The sequence below is a fragment of the Fopius arisanus genome, unplaced genomic scaffold, assembly GCF_000806365.1.
Source record: "Fopius arisanus strain USDA-PBARC FA_bdor unplaced genomic scaffold, ASM80636v1 scaffold00041, whole genome shotgun sequence".
In the NCBI taxonomy this organism is placed as follows: Eukaryota; Metazoa; Arthropoda; class Insecta; order Hymenoptera; family Braconidae; genus Fopius; species Fopius arisanus.
The window spans coordinates 566,588-584,838 of NW_011887780.1; the positions used below are offsets into that span (position 1 = coordinate 566,588).

At 42.9% G+C, this 18,251-nt stretch overlaps 2 protein-coding genes across 3 annotated transcripts in view; both read right to left on the reverse strand.

Annotated features, from left to right (window-relative positions):
* lobo (lost boys) overlaps positions 1 to 9,115 on the reverse strand; it is a 49,463-nt gene extending 40,348 nt beyond the window's left edge. For both annotated transcript variants that reach the window (XR_892189.1, XM_011305162.1), the window contains exons 1-2: positions 8,752 to 9,115; positions 6,646 to 6,771 (exon numbers count right to left, since the gene is read on the reverse strand). Coding sequence is in view for 1 of the 2 variants with exons in the window: in XM_011305162.1 (XP_011303464.1) it covers positions 6,646 to 6,771; positions 8,752 to 9,093 (468 nt within the window). In the remaining variant the exon portion in view is untranslated. The remainder of the gene's footprint in view (positions 1 to 6,645; positions 6,772 to 8,751) is intronic.
* A 653-nt stretch (positions 9,116 to 9,768) lies between these two features.
* On the reverse strand, positions 9,769 to 18,186 carry Atg2 (Autophagy-related 2). Its single transcript, XM_011305161.1, has 4 exons — positions 17,535 to 18,186; positions 16,311 to 16,623; positions 10,757 to 16,155; positions 9,769 to 10,451 (listed from the first exon to the last, which is right to left on the reverse strand). Exons 1-4 carry the CDS (start codon positions 17,706 to 17,708, stop codon positions 10,212 to 10,214), a joined length of 6,126 nt encoding a protein of 2,041 aa, XP_011303463.1. The 5' UTR covers positions 17,709 to 18,186; the 3' UTR covers positions 9,769 to 10,211.
* Between the last annotated feature and the right edge of the window lie 65 nt (positions 18,187 to 18,251).

Below are 18,251 nucleotides of genomic sequence, written 5' to 3' on the forward strand. Positions count from 1 at the left end.
TGATCGAGGTGATTACGCGAGAAATATAATAATCACAATGGATTATTCCAATTGTTAATAACAATCATCCCAACTGTCAGTACTAAACGAAAAAAAAAAAATCCCAGTAATAAAATAAAACAGTGGAAATCTCTCATCCCTATCGAGCGAATTCTCCAACTTCTCCAACTCCAACATTCCACAACTCATAAAACTCGCAAGACCTTGATCTTGAAAGTATAAAGCTCCCCACCAGAGAAAACGAATAAGATCGACTGCGAGGAATAGCGCAAGCCGTAACTCCGAAGGTTGAAACAAGATGAAAAAGGAAAGGACTGAAATGGAGCAGAAGAGGAAAGAGATGAGAGAAATCTAGCTGTGAATGTTGGAGAAAGACATACAACAAGAGTTCAATTCGGAAGTAACCCAGTAACGTATCGAGTTACTTCTCATTCTGCCTCTCTGCTATTCCCTCCGACCCTTTTCCACCCAACTCCCCTCTTTCCCACCATCATCTCTCCCTCCGTACCCCACCACCCACCACCACCTCACTCCCCACCCCATCCAACCCAACGTATCGTTCGAAACGGTTCTTCGAGATATGAATGAGATAACGGAAACAGTGAATGGATCATTGGACTAGAGTATTGTGGTTACTCACTCGCAAGAAATACATTGGAATTGTATCGTGAATTCACTTTCACCCATTCATTTTCACTTTTTAGAAACCATGGATAATTGAATAAATCGAAATAATCAATGATTTTGAAAATCGATGATTGTTGATGGGGAATGATTTTTTAATTGTTAATTTTTGGGGTTTATCTGGAGATTGAAATTCAAAAACTATTGAATTGAATTAGTTTTTGAAGGGGAAAATATTGAGAGAATAAACCGAAAGGACTGAGCAATTTTCGTAATTAATAATAATTGATGGAGAGTAATTTTTTTATGATATTCTGTTTGTTTATTGCATCGTGGAAATCGATAGATTAAAAATGAAAGGGAATTACTCTCAAATTATAAAAATATTCATGTGTTCACCGATTCGTTAACGAAAAAATTGAAATTATTTATTTACCAACGACGCAACAACAATTCGAATAATCAAAGAAAATGGCCCGCTATTCTAGTGATTAATAAAAATCATGAAAACGAATTTTCTCTTAATAATTCTCATTTTCTCCACCGAAGAGAGCGGATAAAAAATTAAATAACTCTTCCGTGCAAATAACTACAAATTAATAACAATAATCCACTGAATCCCACCATCCGCGATAAATCCCTCGAAATTGTACTGTTCCATAAATAATAATAAATTGTTTTAATTCCGATTTTCCCTCTGTCCACTGATAAAAGTTAAAAATCAAAAGAAAAAAACAACACCAAAACAATTGTTCATCAATGACTTCCCTCCCCACCTGCGATTTAATCACACCCCAGACCGGAAGTAAAAAATTACCCCAGTATCCCCCACAAAACGCAAAACATCTCTCATTACTCCGTATTTATTTCCTCTCTTTTTATTCATTCAAAACATTTTACGAGTGGTATATAGTCAACTCGGCAATCCATTTTTAAAGCACCGTTTATCCGGCTTCCACCCTCCCAGGAAGGAGGGGAGGTAACAAAAAGAAAATAAAAGAGAAAGAAAAAAAAAAGAGAGACAGAGACCAAAGCACGTGCACCAGGGGTTACATTATACAATGACCATTGAAATAAAATCTCCAAACTCTTTCTCTCAATGAACTCCAGCCGTCGCCTCAAATAAATTAGACTAGTCTCCTCGATTTACCTGGAAACTCGTAATATTCTATTGAAAATTCGCACGGATTCAATAGCCCCATCCACCAATTGTTCCCATAATACTTCAACTTCATTGTTATTATTTATTAGTTGTCATCTCGCTATTGGTGTCAATAACTTTGACGGCTTTAGTGAATGCCACTTGACAGTCCGGGGAAAAATTTCAGAACGACTTCGAAAAAAATTCTTGTCTTCCATTTTCAATGTAAATAAATATGTAGTGAAAATAGTACATAGTGGATTATCACGGAAAACATTGGCTTCTCGAATCAGAAATATTTTTTTGCTTCTAAGATAATGTTGTTTAAATTTTCACGAAAATTTGGGGAATAGCTGACGGCAATTCAAATTAATTCATGAGTTTTCAGTGGAAGACAAAAATTCAATATCAGAATCACCTGAATTTTCAATTTTCCCGGATACTCCTGATTTTACATAATTTTCACGGAATAGCTGAATGAAAAAATTGAATCTTATTTAATCGATAGAACTAAATATGAAAATAAAAAATTCTCATTGAAAGAAAAAAACGAGAATTCTGCATAAAAAAAATCTCCCAAAATTTCTCCAACCCTCGAAACCCACCCCAATTTCCTCTCCATTCTCCCAACCCCCAAAAATTGCCCTAGATTCTGCCAAGACCCTCGCCGAGTCACTCCCATCAAAAATATAAAAAAATTGCCCTCCCAAAACAAATCAATTTTCCCTCCCCCAAAAGTCTCACCCCGAGCATTCCCTCCCCCAAGATCATCACTCTCTCAATCCCTCTGTCGCCCTCGTATTAATCAACCTCATCAGCACAATCCCATCTCCCTCCCCTCCAAGAAATATCCCAAACCCTCAGAAAGGGCCCCCCACCCCCTTAAAAAAAAAAACCATAAACAAAATAAAATGAAAATGAAAAAAAAAAAGGAATGATTGGCGTCGAGACATACGTCGGTTCCTCGGACTCGCGGTTGTGTAAGAGAAACAGGGGGAGAGGACAGAGGGGGGGTGGGTGGTAGCCGCGAGGGGGGAGTCCAGAGGGGGGAGATGGATTCGAGTCGACGGCGTTGCACAAACGAGGGGTTAGAACGCGACGGGAAACGACAGAGAGGGAGAATAAACACGTAGAGCCCAAAGCCCCAGAGGGGAGTTGTTGAAGAGGGGGATGGGGTGAGGCCAGTTCGGACGCACGAGAGGCATCAAACGAGGCAACCACGGCAGCGAGACAGAGACCCCTCGGAGTCGATGACGACGACAAGACCAGTGAAATCCCCTCTTTTACCCCCTCCTGATGCCCCCTCTCCCTCTACTCCCCCCTTCTGCCCCCCCAGAGGAACGAGGCGGCGAGCGGCGTCGCGAGTCCGCGGAAAGCTGGCGTCCCTCGGCCACAGTTGAGCGTCGCGATTCGTCGCGTGAACTTCTAATCTCTCGTCTCCACGTACGATAAAGAAAAAATAAAATAAAATCGCCTAAACCCCAGAGACTAAAAAAAAAAAGTCACAAACAACCACTCGGCGACACGAGGGAAAATTAGAGAGATAAAACGGAGAATATTTGATCTGAAGAAACAATACGGAGGACGTTGCAGGACCAGTTGAATTCAGGGAAAAATAAAATAAAAAAACAACGGCAACAGCGGAATAGAGAAGAAATAGAAAAATCAGAGATAGAGAGAGAAAATAGATCGGAGGGAGAATTTGCGGATCTATTGGATTGATAATCGGTGGCACGAGGTATTCAATTTTTCACTGGCTATTCCGAAATAAAACGGACCCAGTGGGTGGAGGGGGGAGGAGTTGGGGCGATTGGCCGAGTGATTTGCCGATACGTCCCAGTACAAGAGGGGAATACAAAAAGGGGTGGGGTACTGAGGGGAGAGGAAATAAGTGGAGTGGGGGATTGGACACGTTTACGTGCCGAAAGCAGTGAGAAGGGAGGGCTATAAGAGTCACCAGTTCGCCTCTTGGAGTTTCAGTTCACTTTGAACAACCGCAAGGTTACAATATACACCGTCCGGCAATAAACCGGTAACCGAAAATACATCGTCTCAGTATACCTGGAATTTCATTTGTTTTCGAGTGAGTGGTTAAACCCCAAGGATTTTTGGATACTCAATTTCACGTTGCGATGTGACTTGGACCTTGCGGATTTTATCGTGATTAACCAGTGCCAAAGATAATCCGTCGTTTTAATCAATTATTATTATTTTTTTCGTTTTCTCATTTATTTCACCACCAAGAGACGCAAAACCCAGGGAGAAAAAAAGGGAAGTGAGCGAAAAAAAAATAAGCAAAATAGTCAATCTTATCATCGAGTGATAGTTAATCAGTGAAGCCGCAGTGTGATTCGAAGTCGTGGGTTAAGTGAACAAAATAAATAAAAATAATTTTCGACGGTCAACTGGAACTAGTGTAATTTATTTTCCCGCGCATCGAGAACAACAAGAGTCGGGTGAGAACTCTGTGCCAACTGGTGGGAGTTGTTTCATTCATAAAAAAGAGAGAAGAAAAAAAAAAAACTAACACTTTATTACACCGGAGCGCATGTGCTATTCCAACGGCGCTCAACCTCTTTAACCGGCGCCTCCACCGGTTGATTGAAACAATAAAGTGCGTGTAAATCTATTAATTACCCCGAAAAAGACTAAAAATCGTTAAAATGAGAGGTGAATCGGCTCGACCTGGGAAGCGTCCCCTGCGTGCCCTATCGGCATCGGAGAAGATGGAGGCGATACAGCGTGTCCACGAGGGTGAGAGTAAAGCATCAGTTGCCCGTGATATCGGTGTACCGGAGTCAACACTGAGGGGTTGGTGTAAATCCGAGCAAAAAATTCGGGGTATGGCAAGAAATTCATCGACACCAGACAGCGAGGCACACTCACCCGCGTCATCATCGGGTGCAAATCAACCCCTCAATTTGAATAATCACTCAAGCGAGGAGGAGGGACCAGTGGTAAAGAGGGTAAAAATTGATGCAGCTGGTTCATCATACTCAAGTGAAAATTCGGAAAACGATGCAAGAATGAGTGAGGCATCAAGAATGGAGTACTTTGCCAATTTGATGACGACAATGGCGGGTATGAGGCCAGAGAACAGCGCCCTGATGCTAGGTCATCTCGGACAATTGGGTTTACTGTCAGCTGCCAATCCCCTCGGCAAAGGTCTCCTCAACATGCCAGTTTTACCCCACAATGCTGTTCACAATGCAGTGGGTTTAGTGGAGAATGGGCTGCAGTACACGAGAAGAGATGCTAGTGCTACGAAGAGGCACAGTACATCGGCTATTGCACCAGCTCACATGGAGGCTGTTAAGTCATACAGAAAGAGCCTTCCACCAGCTGCTGAGGCACCCCACACACCACTTCCAGCATCACCAAGGAATATCAATGAGAGTGGTACAAGGGATATGACAAATGAGGTACAACAGCAGCAGCAAGTGCAGTCACAGCAGCATCAGCCACTGCCACTGTCACTACCACTGCCCCAACAGCAATCGCATCAGCCACAACAGCCACAACCACCACAACAATCACCACAGCCACAGCTGACACGAGAGCAACAGCTCCAGCAGCAACGAGAGCAGAGAAAAGCTAACAAAGAGAAGGACGAAGCTCTCTGGGGATGGCTACAACAGCAGAAAGAACTACTTGGACCACAAACAGCATCAGTCAGTGTCAGTAAAAATCTACAGGATGCCTGCTGGTTCTGGGAGTGGTACACACTATTTCACGGACCAACAGCCCTACCAGCACCATCTACTGGTGCATCAGCACCCTCTGGTGCATCTGGTCCATCTGGTGCATCACCAAATGCTGCCAAAAAATCACCAACCAAGACACGTGCACATCTCGATAATGTCTTGTGTAATAATAATAACAATAACGAAAATTTACGACACTGCTTCAATCGGGGTGAGGATAGAATCGAGGAGAAGGAGATGAGCAGCGAGGAAGCTATTGAGCATGGTGAGCAATTTATTCGGTGGCTTGAGAAACGGAGTGATCCTGCTGTATGCAGATCCAAGATCATTCAGCTTAAGTATCTCATTGATACTCTCAAGACACACAGAAAGAAGACAACTGCCATCGAGGAGAGTAGAATGTAAGCTGTGATGGGAGTTATTTGGGAGAGTCAAGACAGTTGTATATAAGATTATAATACCAAATGTCGAGTGAGGGACCTGAGGGGTCGATTACCGGTCCAAAGCTTCATATCAGTAGTTTACGGGGATTACAGAAGTTCTTCAGGGGCGGGGGGAGGACCTTGTCAATCAATTGGGTTTATCGATAAATCTGTTGCGAAGTGGTCAATTCGAATAAATCGACGATTTTCGTTTATTATTGATTTAACTCGAAAGCTGATCGTTTCAGGGAAATACTTCGAGGGACTTTTTTATAGCCGATTTCATTTTTCATTGAAAAGATCTCTTGGGTTTTTCACGGAAAATCAATAGTTTTGGGGATAAATCGATATTTGCGAGTTTAAATGTTTGATCTCAATTTGTCATTTCGCTAATTAAATGGGGAATTTCTCAGATTTCGAGGGATTTTTTGCAGCGCATTATTGTTGTTAGATTTTTCAGAGTCCGATTGTTGACGGTATATAATAGTTCGCAGGTTTTCTCGATTTTTTAGAGAGGAATGAGCGTGTGGGGGATTTTAGAAAATATCGCGAGACCTATCGACGCTTGACGAAAATATCATTGGGATTTCATGTAGATTATGAAATTCTCGACAAATAATTCCTCTGATATTTTTCAATGGTACCGATAGTTATCGTGTTACGAGCGATATAATGACGCTGCACTTGTAATTTAGAGTAAAGAGAATGAGAAATTTTGCCCCGAGATAATAAAAACCCATGATGGGTCACTCACCAGTGCCAGGGGTTTGCTCAGCGGTTCGTAGGCTAGATGATCGCTGACGAATTTGGCGCAGCCCAGCCACGTGTGAAGCTGTGGATATGACAGCGTACTCGGTTTTATATTCGTCGATACAAATTTCTAGAAAAGAAAACCAGAGAAAATAATGAAAAAAAAGAAAAAAAAACAAATTGAAACAAAAACCAATGTAATTAGTTCATAATGAACGTCATAAGTTAATTGAAACTTCGACCCTCGACGTCACTCAACGCTTAAACGCCGAATTAATTCTACTTGAAAATGTAAATTGTTGTTCGCAAGGGAAAATAATATTTTGTGTAAATAATGTATCGATGCGTTTGTGTGATGGGCTTTGAAAATTTTTTAGATAGAACAAAGTTTAATATGATAACTGTATCAAAGTGAATATCGACGTCGAGATTATTTTATACTCTGGGCCCCTCGTCACACGGTTATTAATCGAGTCTCCAAAGCAATTTTCCGAATTAAAATGAATTAAAGTGTTGAATAAATGATTTTTTGGAGTTTACTGGAGAATCGAGAGAATAACCAGGTGACAAGTACCTGGTGTAGGAGAGAATTTGAGAGTTTAAATGAATAGATATAATTTATGATTGATATTAAAACCAAAGCGATAAGTGCCATTCTGGATGGCTTGTACATAAAAACATAACTGCACTCGTGAAAATTCATTGAGTGAGCTCCAGGAGTTGACGACGATGTTAGATAATTAGTAAATGACAAAACGATGCGCATAACACAATGTAGTTACATATAAAGGCATGTATGGATAAATGTATAGTGAAGTTTATTTTTATCATTTAGAAGAGATGAATTAGTGGGAATGTTTCAGATGTTTGAGTGTAATAGATGAAATTTTCATGAACTGCAGTTAAATTTATCGTGTGTTAATGAAAAATCGGAAGGATTGAGTCGCAATGATATTATTATATTTCAAACATTCCTGTCAATCCTCAGTTATTTTGTTCATTTTGTTTTTTTTTTCTGGATTCGATGCAGTAGAATAGAAATTGGAGTTTATTTCGGTTCATTTTAGATTTCCCTTTGGTTTAACCCACAATTTTTATACGAATATGCCTTTGTACGATGTGAAAGTCATTGAAGATTATTTAATTGAACATTTATTGAATATGAGATATTAAAAAAATGAAATTTAAATTCTGGTTTACTTTTTTTTTCCTGTACTCCTTTTCCTATTCACTTTTGTATGATTCTCACTCTCGTTGGGGTAATTTTGTAATTGAGGAGTTATCGGGGTAATGAGTGGGGAATTTCATTCTCTACGGCCGAAAATTCTTGACATTGCTATGAACCCCTCCATTTCGAGATAATCACGCAATCAATTAGGAAGAATTTCATGAATGGAGGAGTCTTTTTTTATTAATGGTGAACTTATCTCCCGTACAAATTGGATTACGAAACAATGTCCAAGGATTTTCATGACTTTCTCGTGATATCGAAGAGATTAAAGAGAGACTTGAAAAATTATCAAAACTCATTTTTCACCATCTAGTTTGTTACACCTCCATTCCAATCAAGACCAATTATCTCTTGAAATAGACTCAAGACTTTTCTGCGGCAATAAATTCGCCACAAAAAAATTCGAGTAAACTTTCCCCCAACCCTTTGAGACCCGAGATAAATCCACATTTACCACAGGACATGAATAAATCAAATATCCTCAACCATCAACACGAGCTAAAAAACTCATAAGACGTTTTTTCTAGGAAATTAAAATCCCCATAAAAAAGGTCGAGTAAACTTTCGTCTAAATCCTTTGACACCCGAGATAAATCCACATTTACAACAGGACATGAATAAATCAGATGTCTCTTTCCGCAATACCCCCACCTCATTCATTGCTAATTATCTCCACGGCCATCAACAAAAGACGAAAAGTTCATAGAACGTTTTTTGTAGGAAATTAAATTCCCCATAAAAAAGGTCAAGTTAACTTTCCCCTAAATCCTCAGATTCAAGCGATAAAGCCGTGTTTACCGAAGGCATAGTTCCCCATTTTCCCAACTCAACGAGTTCAAGTTCAATCACATCATTAATCATCATAAAGGGGGTGGGTACCTGAATGCCGCACTCGTTATCACAGACGAGGAGGAGGGGTCGTCGGTCCCTGTAGATGGTGTGGAATTGTTTGCGGAAGTTTTCCGCATGCCAGAGTAGAAGTTTTTCCTTCTCAGTTGTTGTTTGATAACTGGGTGGCAGAGATGCCAGCCTCTCGTCCTCGAGTTCCACTTCCGGCCAGGATAATCGTATAAGGCCGAGAGCCTTCTCCACATCCTGAAGATCTTTGTACTGGTACCCAAATTTTGGAGGGAATTCCAGTGGTTCTCCGCCTTCCTCCCCTTCACCATCAAATTCGAATGTTTCTTGGCAAGTTCTCATGTCCTCTTGAATCGTCTGCATTGTTGATTATGGATGGTTTTTATTGTTTTGTCAGATGAAAATCGAGGAGGAACGGCCCAGGGTGATGGACAGAGGGTCAGGAAGGCGTTTTAACACTCTGATTGTTGATATCGCGATTGATAACACCTCGACCGCAAATACGCGTTGCTATGGCGGCCATTTATGCTCTACATCCGCCATCTTGTGGAGAACTTAGAAAGTCGCGCGCAGATGGCGCCACCGTCCGGCACAGGATTCAAACCGCGGGATTCTGTAGATTAAATTTTTATTTGCTTTTCTTGCAGATATATAATTGAATTTAAAGAAAGAATTTTATTCCATTCGAAGAAATTGAGAGCAACAGAACGAATTAAATAATTTGTAAACTTAAATTCTTGTAAATATTGTAATTGGAAAAGAAGTTCTGACGATTCCGTCATTTTTCTTGTGTTTCGTGCCTATGATATTGAAATTTAATATTAGACGTGTTGGCTTAACCTCTTTGAATTGAAGAATTATTTGGAATCGAATTACTGAGAATCAAAATATGGAAATGATTGAAAAACGAGAAATTTTGAGACAGATATTGAGATGTAAAACTCTAAAATTCTGCAAAAATTAATAAACAAAAGTTAGATAAAATATTTCTGGAAAACTCCCAGAATATGACGCAATTTAACCGAGATTCCGTGACAATTTTTGATTGAACTGCGCATACGTTTATTAATAAAAAAAATTGTCTCATTACATATATATCACTGATAAAAAACATCGTTAGAACAAAAATACTTACGAGTGATGATAATATATACATTACAGCTGTATCATTCATCTCCATTAAACTCTACAAATATAAATCATCTCCATCGTTCAACGTATCCCAAAAAATTCAATCACTGCACTTACCTCAGAAGTTTGTGGGCGAATTCTCCCCTGGCACCACACCTTACTCTAATTAACGAAACTAATTTATGGCATTCACGCAAAAAATCGAATTCGTTGGATATTGGCATTAAATCTATCGCCTCCCATCTCGAATAGAAAATAAAATTGACATTGAGTTAAATCCCATTCTTTGCGCGATTCGAGTGATCGATTAATTGTTTCGTTTTATGCGAATAAAAAAAAAGTTGCTCGCCCTAATTGACGTCCCGAGGATCCTGTCGCCACTTCTGAGCTGCTTCATGCCTCGCATCTGGCACCAATTGTGATTTCATTCCCCCCAGGACATTACTAGTCGCCTCGGTGGCTAGTATTATCGGTTTCACAACTGTTGGGGGAATTTGTCTCAAAACACCACCAACAGCTCCAGATACGCCTTTCTGCTGGTGCTCCTCACTTGCTACTTGCACCAGTTGATTCGCTGTTTCACCCAGTCCCTGAAAATAATCATCACACGTGAAAATCAATTTTTCTTTCCATATAATTGACTCTAGTCACTTCAGTATCGATATAAATTTACAAGATTTCCATTTTCTATCATTTCCAATTATTCTTTGTTATTCTGGACAATATATCTAATGAGTTTGTACATGAAAATTAAATACATAAGTATTTATGAGAATATTATCAGGATATTATGGATTTTATAAGAAATTTTTCGAAATTATTTAAAATGATTCACGACGTATCCCCGTACCATTCGAATACAATTTTCAAGATATAATTAAAAGTCTTTAATTACCTCTTTGACTAGCATATAAGCATTGGCCATGCCCTCCCTGATATCGAGTGGCTGGCTATATCGTTTCCTCCTGCCCTTCTGTCCCTTTCTCTTCCTCGTGACACTGGGCCCAGGACTGACCATGTCATAAGCAGTCTCGGCAGTGCTCTGAATAGCATGGACAAGCCGGGACGTCAATTCGAGTGCAGCCATGGCGGTGGAAGTGGTAAAGCTATTGGCCCCCCTCTGCAGGCCCCTGACAATTCTCCCATCCTTCTGATACTGCTCGATGGGCATCCAGAAGAGATCCCTGATCCCCTGAAACAGCTGGACCAACGAGTGCATGGGTCCCACACCCCCCAGCAAACTGGGCAGCTGATTCTTCTTGATATCCTGCAGCCACTCAGAAAGCAGATAAGCCATGAGCTTCTCAAACCCCAGGAGTCCATGCCTATAAGTCAACCTCTTGAGCCTCAGCTCCGAGCAATTGAGCTGACCAAGGCCCATCAGCAGTCCAGCCATGGGCCCATGAGTAAGATCCACTCTCTTTCCATGATAATCAAGCCTCACAAACACCTCAGGTGCAAAGATAACACTCCTGAAATAAATTGGCTTAGAGTCCTCCTGACATCCTCTCGATTTCTTCACTTTCTGCTTGCTCTCTTTGATCATCAACTCGTCCTCCAGGAGAATCATGAGATTCTGATCCACAAAGTCTGCTTCCTTGACCACTTCATCCTCCGCTACCTCACCCTCTCCATCATTAACACTCATCACTGGTGGATGATGAGTTGGAGTTCCTTGTTTTGATCCTGGTGATGACGTAGTATTCCCTGGGCCATTGATCGTCTCCGGTGTGGCCTTGGGGCTACCAGCTAGTTCAGTAAAAAAATCAATGAGAAAGAGAAGACTGTCCTGATCGATGTTCAAGCGAAGTGGCAGAAGACTGAGTTTCAGGCAGCACTCCTGAGCATTTAATTTTGGATCAGGTCTCACGTGGACAGCCTTGAGAGCAAACATATTGGCGTGTGTCTGTCTGGGTCTGGCTTCGCTGCTGTACTGATACAAAAATTTATTGATATGGGATGATGCCAGCCTGTCCCTTATTTCGATTCCACTGACCAGGAGGACCTGCCTCGAGGCCTCAGGGGTATTCTCTGGGTATGATTCGTGCTGGAAACGTACTTTGTTGAGCTGGAGCTCCATGAGGACGTCGTGCTGACGTTCGGGACCCCCCACTGTCCACCAATCACTGGACTGGGATTTAGATTTTCTGGGGGAATTGGGGGCTGAGCCAAATTTTATTTCATTCGGTGACATTTTGCTGAATCCAACGACAGCAGATCCGCTTCTGCCCAGTGCGAGGCACTCCTTGTGATGGGAGTCGTCGATGGTGACGTGTTTTTTCGATGGCTGGGGCTTGCCAAAGTCCTTTCCACCGTACATGTGCCAGATAAGAGTCATCTCGCATAACGTGTACCTCAGGATCGCTGGGGGAAAGGACTTGGGGGCCTTCAGCAGGTCTGTCTTTCCCAGTGGAATTGAGAAGTGACTGTCCACGACTTTGATATAGTCCTGGGATAGCCAGCGAACCTCTGGGACCCCGTGCCTGGGCATTATTCCAGCTCCAGCCTCTTCTCCGAGAATGCAGAAGTCCTCGTCAGGGTCTGAGTCCGAGTGCTTAAGACCAGTGCAACCGTCGTTGATCATCTCTGAGGAGAGAACCGGATGGGACTCGTCTGGGAAGAAAAATACCTCGACCTTGGACTCGGATTTTGGCTCTTTCTTCTCGAGTGATGGAGAACCCTTGACTGTGTCCTCCATTGCCTCCTCCATCAGGCTATTCACTCGTTCCTCTTGGCTCTTGCTTAGGGTGTTTATGCTGTCGTCACCCAGGAGACTCTCCTCATCCCCAGAGGACGGCACTGCGATGCTTTCGGTAGAGACTGTGTTCGGTGCCATGTCCCCGTCATTTGCAAAGTACGTGAGCAATTGTGTGAGGGCTCGTCCTGAGTCTGCACAGGTTCTGATGTGCAGGACATTATTGCTCGCCCGGAGATCCACCCTGGGACCACCGCCACACATCTTCTCGTTCAACCTCAACGACAATTCAAAAAGGCCCAAATCCATAACACAAACGTAATCCCTCCTCAAGTCCACGTTATTCCCCAGCTTCTCCGAGATAAACAGAGCAATATCCTCAGCAATGAATCTCAAGGTCGACGTATTGGTCTTGGCAGCGATGTTCGAGGACACATTGAAGCTCCCCAACGTCAGCATGGACCTCATTGGCAGGTACACAGGTCTGTAATCAACAGCGCAATTCCACAGATGAAGATGGAGTTCAGTGAGTACTCCAGGTGGTGAGTACCCAGCGACAGGATGATCTACAACATCGAGACAATCCATGAACTGAGAGAACCAGGATGTTTGGGAGGTGCACATTCTGTGCCTGAGGGTGGCATTCCTGATGCCAACAGCCACTCTGAAGGTTTTGATGTGGTGTGTCTGGTGGGCAGCCTGAATTCTCACAGCCACAGTCAGCATGTCCTTCTCTAGCTGATCAGTGCCCTCCCTGCTTCTATAAATCAATGGCTGACAGTGTCTAGGTATCACACTGTTGATGGATCTCAGTGGAGGTGTCTGGGAGGGAATTGTGATGAGTCCACAGTGATTCAGCCCCACTGTCTTCACCATCGTGCAGACGTACCCGAGATTGGAATCACCTTTGTAAGAATTCACACAGAATATCGTTGCATCCTCCACCCTGAGGATCAACTCCCCCTGCTGTCCTGGTATCACATTCGACGATCCGTCACGAACTGGTGTGTACATACTCAGTAAACCCTGAGGTATATTCAACGTCAGGGACATCTTCGTCTGTCCACTCTTGGGTGATTTTCCCATATTCTGAAAGCTTTTGTCCGTCGAGTGGTACACCCCATCCTCATCTGAATCGACATCGGAGTCACAATGAATTCCACTCTTGCACATACTGAATTTTGGGTAAATAGACTCCTGGAATAATGCAGATGCCAGGTCTAGGCCGACATTGGGCTCGGGTTGATGAGCTGGTCGTGGTGCTGATGGCTCCCACAAAAAGATATCAGTGTTAATTCTATTGTACAGCTGCTCGTATAGATGTTTAGAGGGAATTTGAACTGATAAACAGGGCAGAGTTATCTCAATCTGTAGTTTAGAGCCGTGGGTGCCCTCCTCGATGAACTCCAGCATCTCCTGGCGATTACCCGGTATCACGAGCTCCTCTCCCTCCCTCCGTTCCTCATCCATATTGAATGATTCAGATTCTGAGTGGGGTGTGTCGGACTCGTGGATAACTCTCTTGGAGCTGAAGGGAGATGGTTGATGCCTGGGGGGATTTAGGGCCTCGTCGAAGCTCGAGTTGGGCTCCTCCTCCGAAGAGTCCTCCAGGGGGCCACCCAGGTGCTGGGGAAAGAGGGTTATCACGATCCTGGGCCAGCCGAACTGGTTATCATTATGCTGGAGTGAGCCATCAGTGTTCTCGTCGACTTGACTCCTTCCTATCTCTATCGGTGTGTCTGAATCAATTTCTGTGTAAGTAACCAGAAGATCTTTGCACTGGATCTCGTGCCTCGTCAGGTGATGGCTCTTGCTCTCCATCGAGGTGTGCACTTGTGCGTTGTACAGGGTGAGAGTGATGAAGTCAGGTCTGACAGATCGTGTCCACCAGGGAGCTCTGCTCATGTCATGGAGAGGTCGCAAATCAGGAACAGGAAATCTCAGTTTAATTGTCATCTTCGAAGATGAAACCGTGATGTCTGTTCTGGAGTCCGAGATTATGGGGCTCTCAACAGCCTGATAGAACATCGTCTGCTGGTTCCACATGTCTCTAGCACGTGTTGGAGGATTGCTGATGCAGATGGGTTGGGGATTGAGGACAGCTGAAATCCTGTCGACGATCGTTACGTCTAATTCACATCTACAGGGCTCCAGTGTTATCTCAATTTCTGTCCTGGGATGCGCGAATTTCGTCATCTGAGCGTGACGCACGGCCTTCTCGGAGTACTTAAATCTCATCCTGAAGTTTGTAGTATTGGAGAAGCCCTGGGGCTCTGCCCTGGAGAAGGTGAGAAGCTCGACAAACTCGACATTATGATTGTCATTAGATTTATTCGAGTCTATGAGGCACTCTATCAATTCAAGACTCGCCAGGGTGAGGCTTGCACTGATGGCCGAGGCCTGCGACGTCGTCTTCTCCGAACCCTCGATGACCAGGGGAGCTGCTAGCACTCTCACGTGACTCAAATCACAGGCCTTCAGGAACATCGTCGAAGCTCTCTCAAAGTTCTTGTTCCCATAGTCTGCAGCGAAGATTCCTAAACTCTCGAAGAAGTTCTCTGACGTCGTCCTCATCTGCTCGATGCTGGCACTGGTCAGGCCCCTGGACTCAATCCCCAGGGTGAGAATGTCCTCGTGGAGGAGGACGATAGCTATCGATGATACTCGAACGTGAAATTGAGACGTCTCAGCACTGGGATCTGTCTCGGCGTTCGTCCTGTGCTTGTGGGGACGCGAAACGTTTACAGAACTCTTCGAGCTGGTACTCATGGTGCTCTCGGACATGCTGACTGCATTTGTGGAGACTGAATCAGACATCCCTGGGAGTTTCATGGGGAGGAACTCCTCCTCGTTGTCAGAGTCCTCGAGAGAGGCAGTCGACCAGCACTGGGTATTCCTTAGATCTGCAGGCTTCACCCCTGGGATCGGTTTCAGCTGGCGTATCAACTCTCGCTCGACCCTGGAGAAATCAGCCCCTGCCATGGGTTGTTCCACACAAGGACGAGGTGCGACGTTCGACATGTCCTCTAGGTCTGGGGAGGCGAGCCCATGGCAGAGCTCCAGGAGGACGTGCAGTTGTCTAGGACTCAGAAAACTTATGAAAGATCCCAGGGTGACCTCCAGCTCCACTTTTGGCCCAGAGACACCCTCTCCTTGTTTCAATTTCAGGCGGATCTCCTGTCTTCCTGTGAGTTTAGCACAGATTATGGGACTCGAGGGGCTCAAGTTGTTGATTAGGCTCTTCTCTGGGGGTGTGTGCATCGAGGGTGATATTTGAGCGGATGAAAAATTGTCTGGGGTCGAGCATCTCGAGGTTGTCATTACACTCCTGGAGAAGGTTCGAGCTCGTGATGGGAACTCGTCGATGTGGAAAGTCACTCCCTCAAGGTAAAAACGTTTTGTGGTGAAGGCAGAGACAATGTACCCCTTTGAGGGCTGGTTTGGGTCGGGGGTGAGCGTCGATGGATCTGAACCTGCCTCATCCGAATATTCTAGGTTTCTTATGCACATCTCTAGTGCTACTCCTGTCGACGACTCCAGGGGCACGTGCTCCAGACGTATCACAGTATCCAGGAATCTCACTTTTACTCGGGAGAGTACTGAAAGGGGATAATTAAATCATTTAATTGTTCTGAATAATTAAGAAAAGGGAAATGAGGAATCAGAGAAATTAGAGAATTCAGGAATATTTGAATTATTAATAATTGGTGATTGAAATAATTGCAGGGAATAGATCTTCGGGGTGAAAATTTACTTGAGTCTATAGTCTGAGCGAACAACTCGACCCCTTCCAGGGGTTGTGAATTCTCTGCACTGTTAGCATCCTGTTGCAGGCATTCCTGGGCCAGCTGCATGCTGGATGTCATGGAACTCCACATCGACTCGAACATCGAGGTGCCAGTCTCTGTCCTCTGGCGAGGTTGTACAGTCAGCCGGAGACCCTTCACCTCGACGTAGCTGGCTTCACTCAGGAGAGCTGACCAGGGTATACTCAGGGACATCTCTGATATACAACCGTCCACGAACTCCAGAGGCAAGTGGTGCTGCTCTCCCATTTCGTTGAGGGCCTGAGAAATTGATATGAAAGTTCAACGAGTCTTTTGTCGGGTCATTTGGCTCAGTAGGTCTTGAAGAAAAAAATCAACTGTCATTATTGGCATGTGACATGTCATCAGGTGTAAATTACAATATGAAGGCAGCGAAATTACATTTTCAAATGTAAGAGACTAATTGCGTAAAATCAAAAATTGTTATTACGTCGAAATTAAATCGTAAGTAAATACCTCGCTATCACGATTAATATATTCTCGTCGTCATGCCGAATTTACATAATTGAAGAGAACAAAGAAAATAATTAATGAACAATTTCCATTGTTCGAAATTCTAATTATCCTGACTGACATAAAATGTCGTTTTGTCCCGGAGAATATTTCTTAATTAACAAATCATTGATATCAATTAATTCATGTTGTCATTTAAAAATAGGATGATTATTATAATAATAGAAATAGTTTTAAAAAATCTTGACAGCAAAAAATAATAATTATGAAAAACCACAATATGGAAATTTTTTAATTATTCCAGTGACACAAATAAATTGTTTCTACGTCTCAAAAATCGTCCAGACAAATAAATCATCATCCCCTCACGAATATTTCCCTTTAACAATTAAAATCAAGAGAAAATACTGATCAAGAACAAAAAACAACGTGACTCCAATCCACAAATTGTTGAGTCCTCACGAAAAAATGGTTGTGAATGGATAAAATACCAATAGAAAAAATAGTATGAGAACACTAAAAAATTATCAGCGAACAAGTAGTCTTCGTAATAAAAACAATAACATCCTTGACAGAACAGCTGATTACGGAGAAGAAATAATAGAATAATGGAAAAAATGTTGGATAATTGGCAATTGGTATTGCCTGTGATAATTATAAAATTCCTGAATGTTGATTAACAAATTCAAGGAACTCACCTGAACATCAAGGCTGACATTGGTAACCCTTCCCGTGCCATTATACAAATCAACAGTCAACTGATCGAGTGTGAGTTTCTCCTCCAAAAATTGTCCTAGATACCGCTGCAAAAGGTACCTGCATGCTCTCTTCTTGATCCCCTCAGGCCAGGGAAAGCAAAACAGCCAAGACATGGTCTAAAAAAATCCAGTCACCCCTAGAAACCAAAATCTTATCCTTTGTTCTTGATCCACTCGAATCCTCCAAATTCCTCGTTTCTCATCCATCCACAATTAACCTCACTCCTCCATTACCCCCGATTAAACAAAATTCAGTCCCAAATATCTCACATCATCGACACGTGTCCCGCCCGATCCAACAATCCAAATCATAATATATATGATGGGAATAAAAATTGAAATGAGTGACGACTGAAACTGCAGTAACGGGTGTTTCAGCTGTTTGATGTTTTTTTTTTTCACGTTCCCCCACTGTCTTGAGTCAAACACAAACACTGGTGGATAAAAATACGATGAAAATGGGGAGAGAGAGTTCTCGTGGATCTTCGGGATATGCCATGACTGTCCTGAGTCGAATCAGAGTCGAGGAAAATTCTTTGGTTAGTTCGAGCTATCAGATTGAAATCAAATAGGAATAATCAGTGACTGTGAACACAATCCTCAGAATTACAAACTGCAGCTGACGATTCGGGGGCCTTCGGGTGTCCTCGGCACTTC

Excerpts from the sequence above, each read along its gene's own strand:
- Atg2 (XM_011305161.1), bottom strand. The coding sequence starts at position 17,708 with ATGTCTTGGCTGTTTTGCTTTCCCTGGCCTGAGGGGATCAAGAAGAGA. Across the intron at positions 16,624-17,534 it reads ATGTCAGCCTTGATGTTCAG|GCCCTCAACGAAATGGGAGA; the intron begins GTGAGTTCCTTG and ends TCAATTTCTCAG. Across the intron at positions 10,452-10,756 it reads CTTATATGCTAGTCAAAGAG|GGACTGGGTGAAACAGCGAA; the intron begins GTAATTAAAGAC and ends GATTATTTTCAG.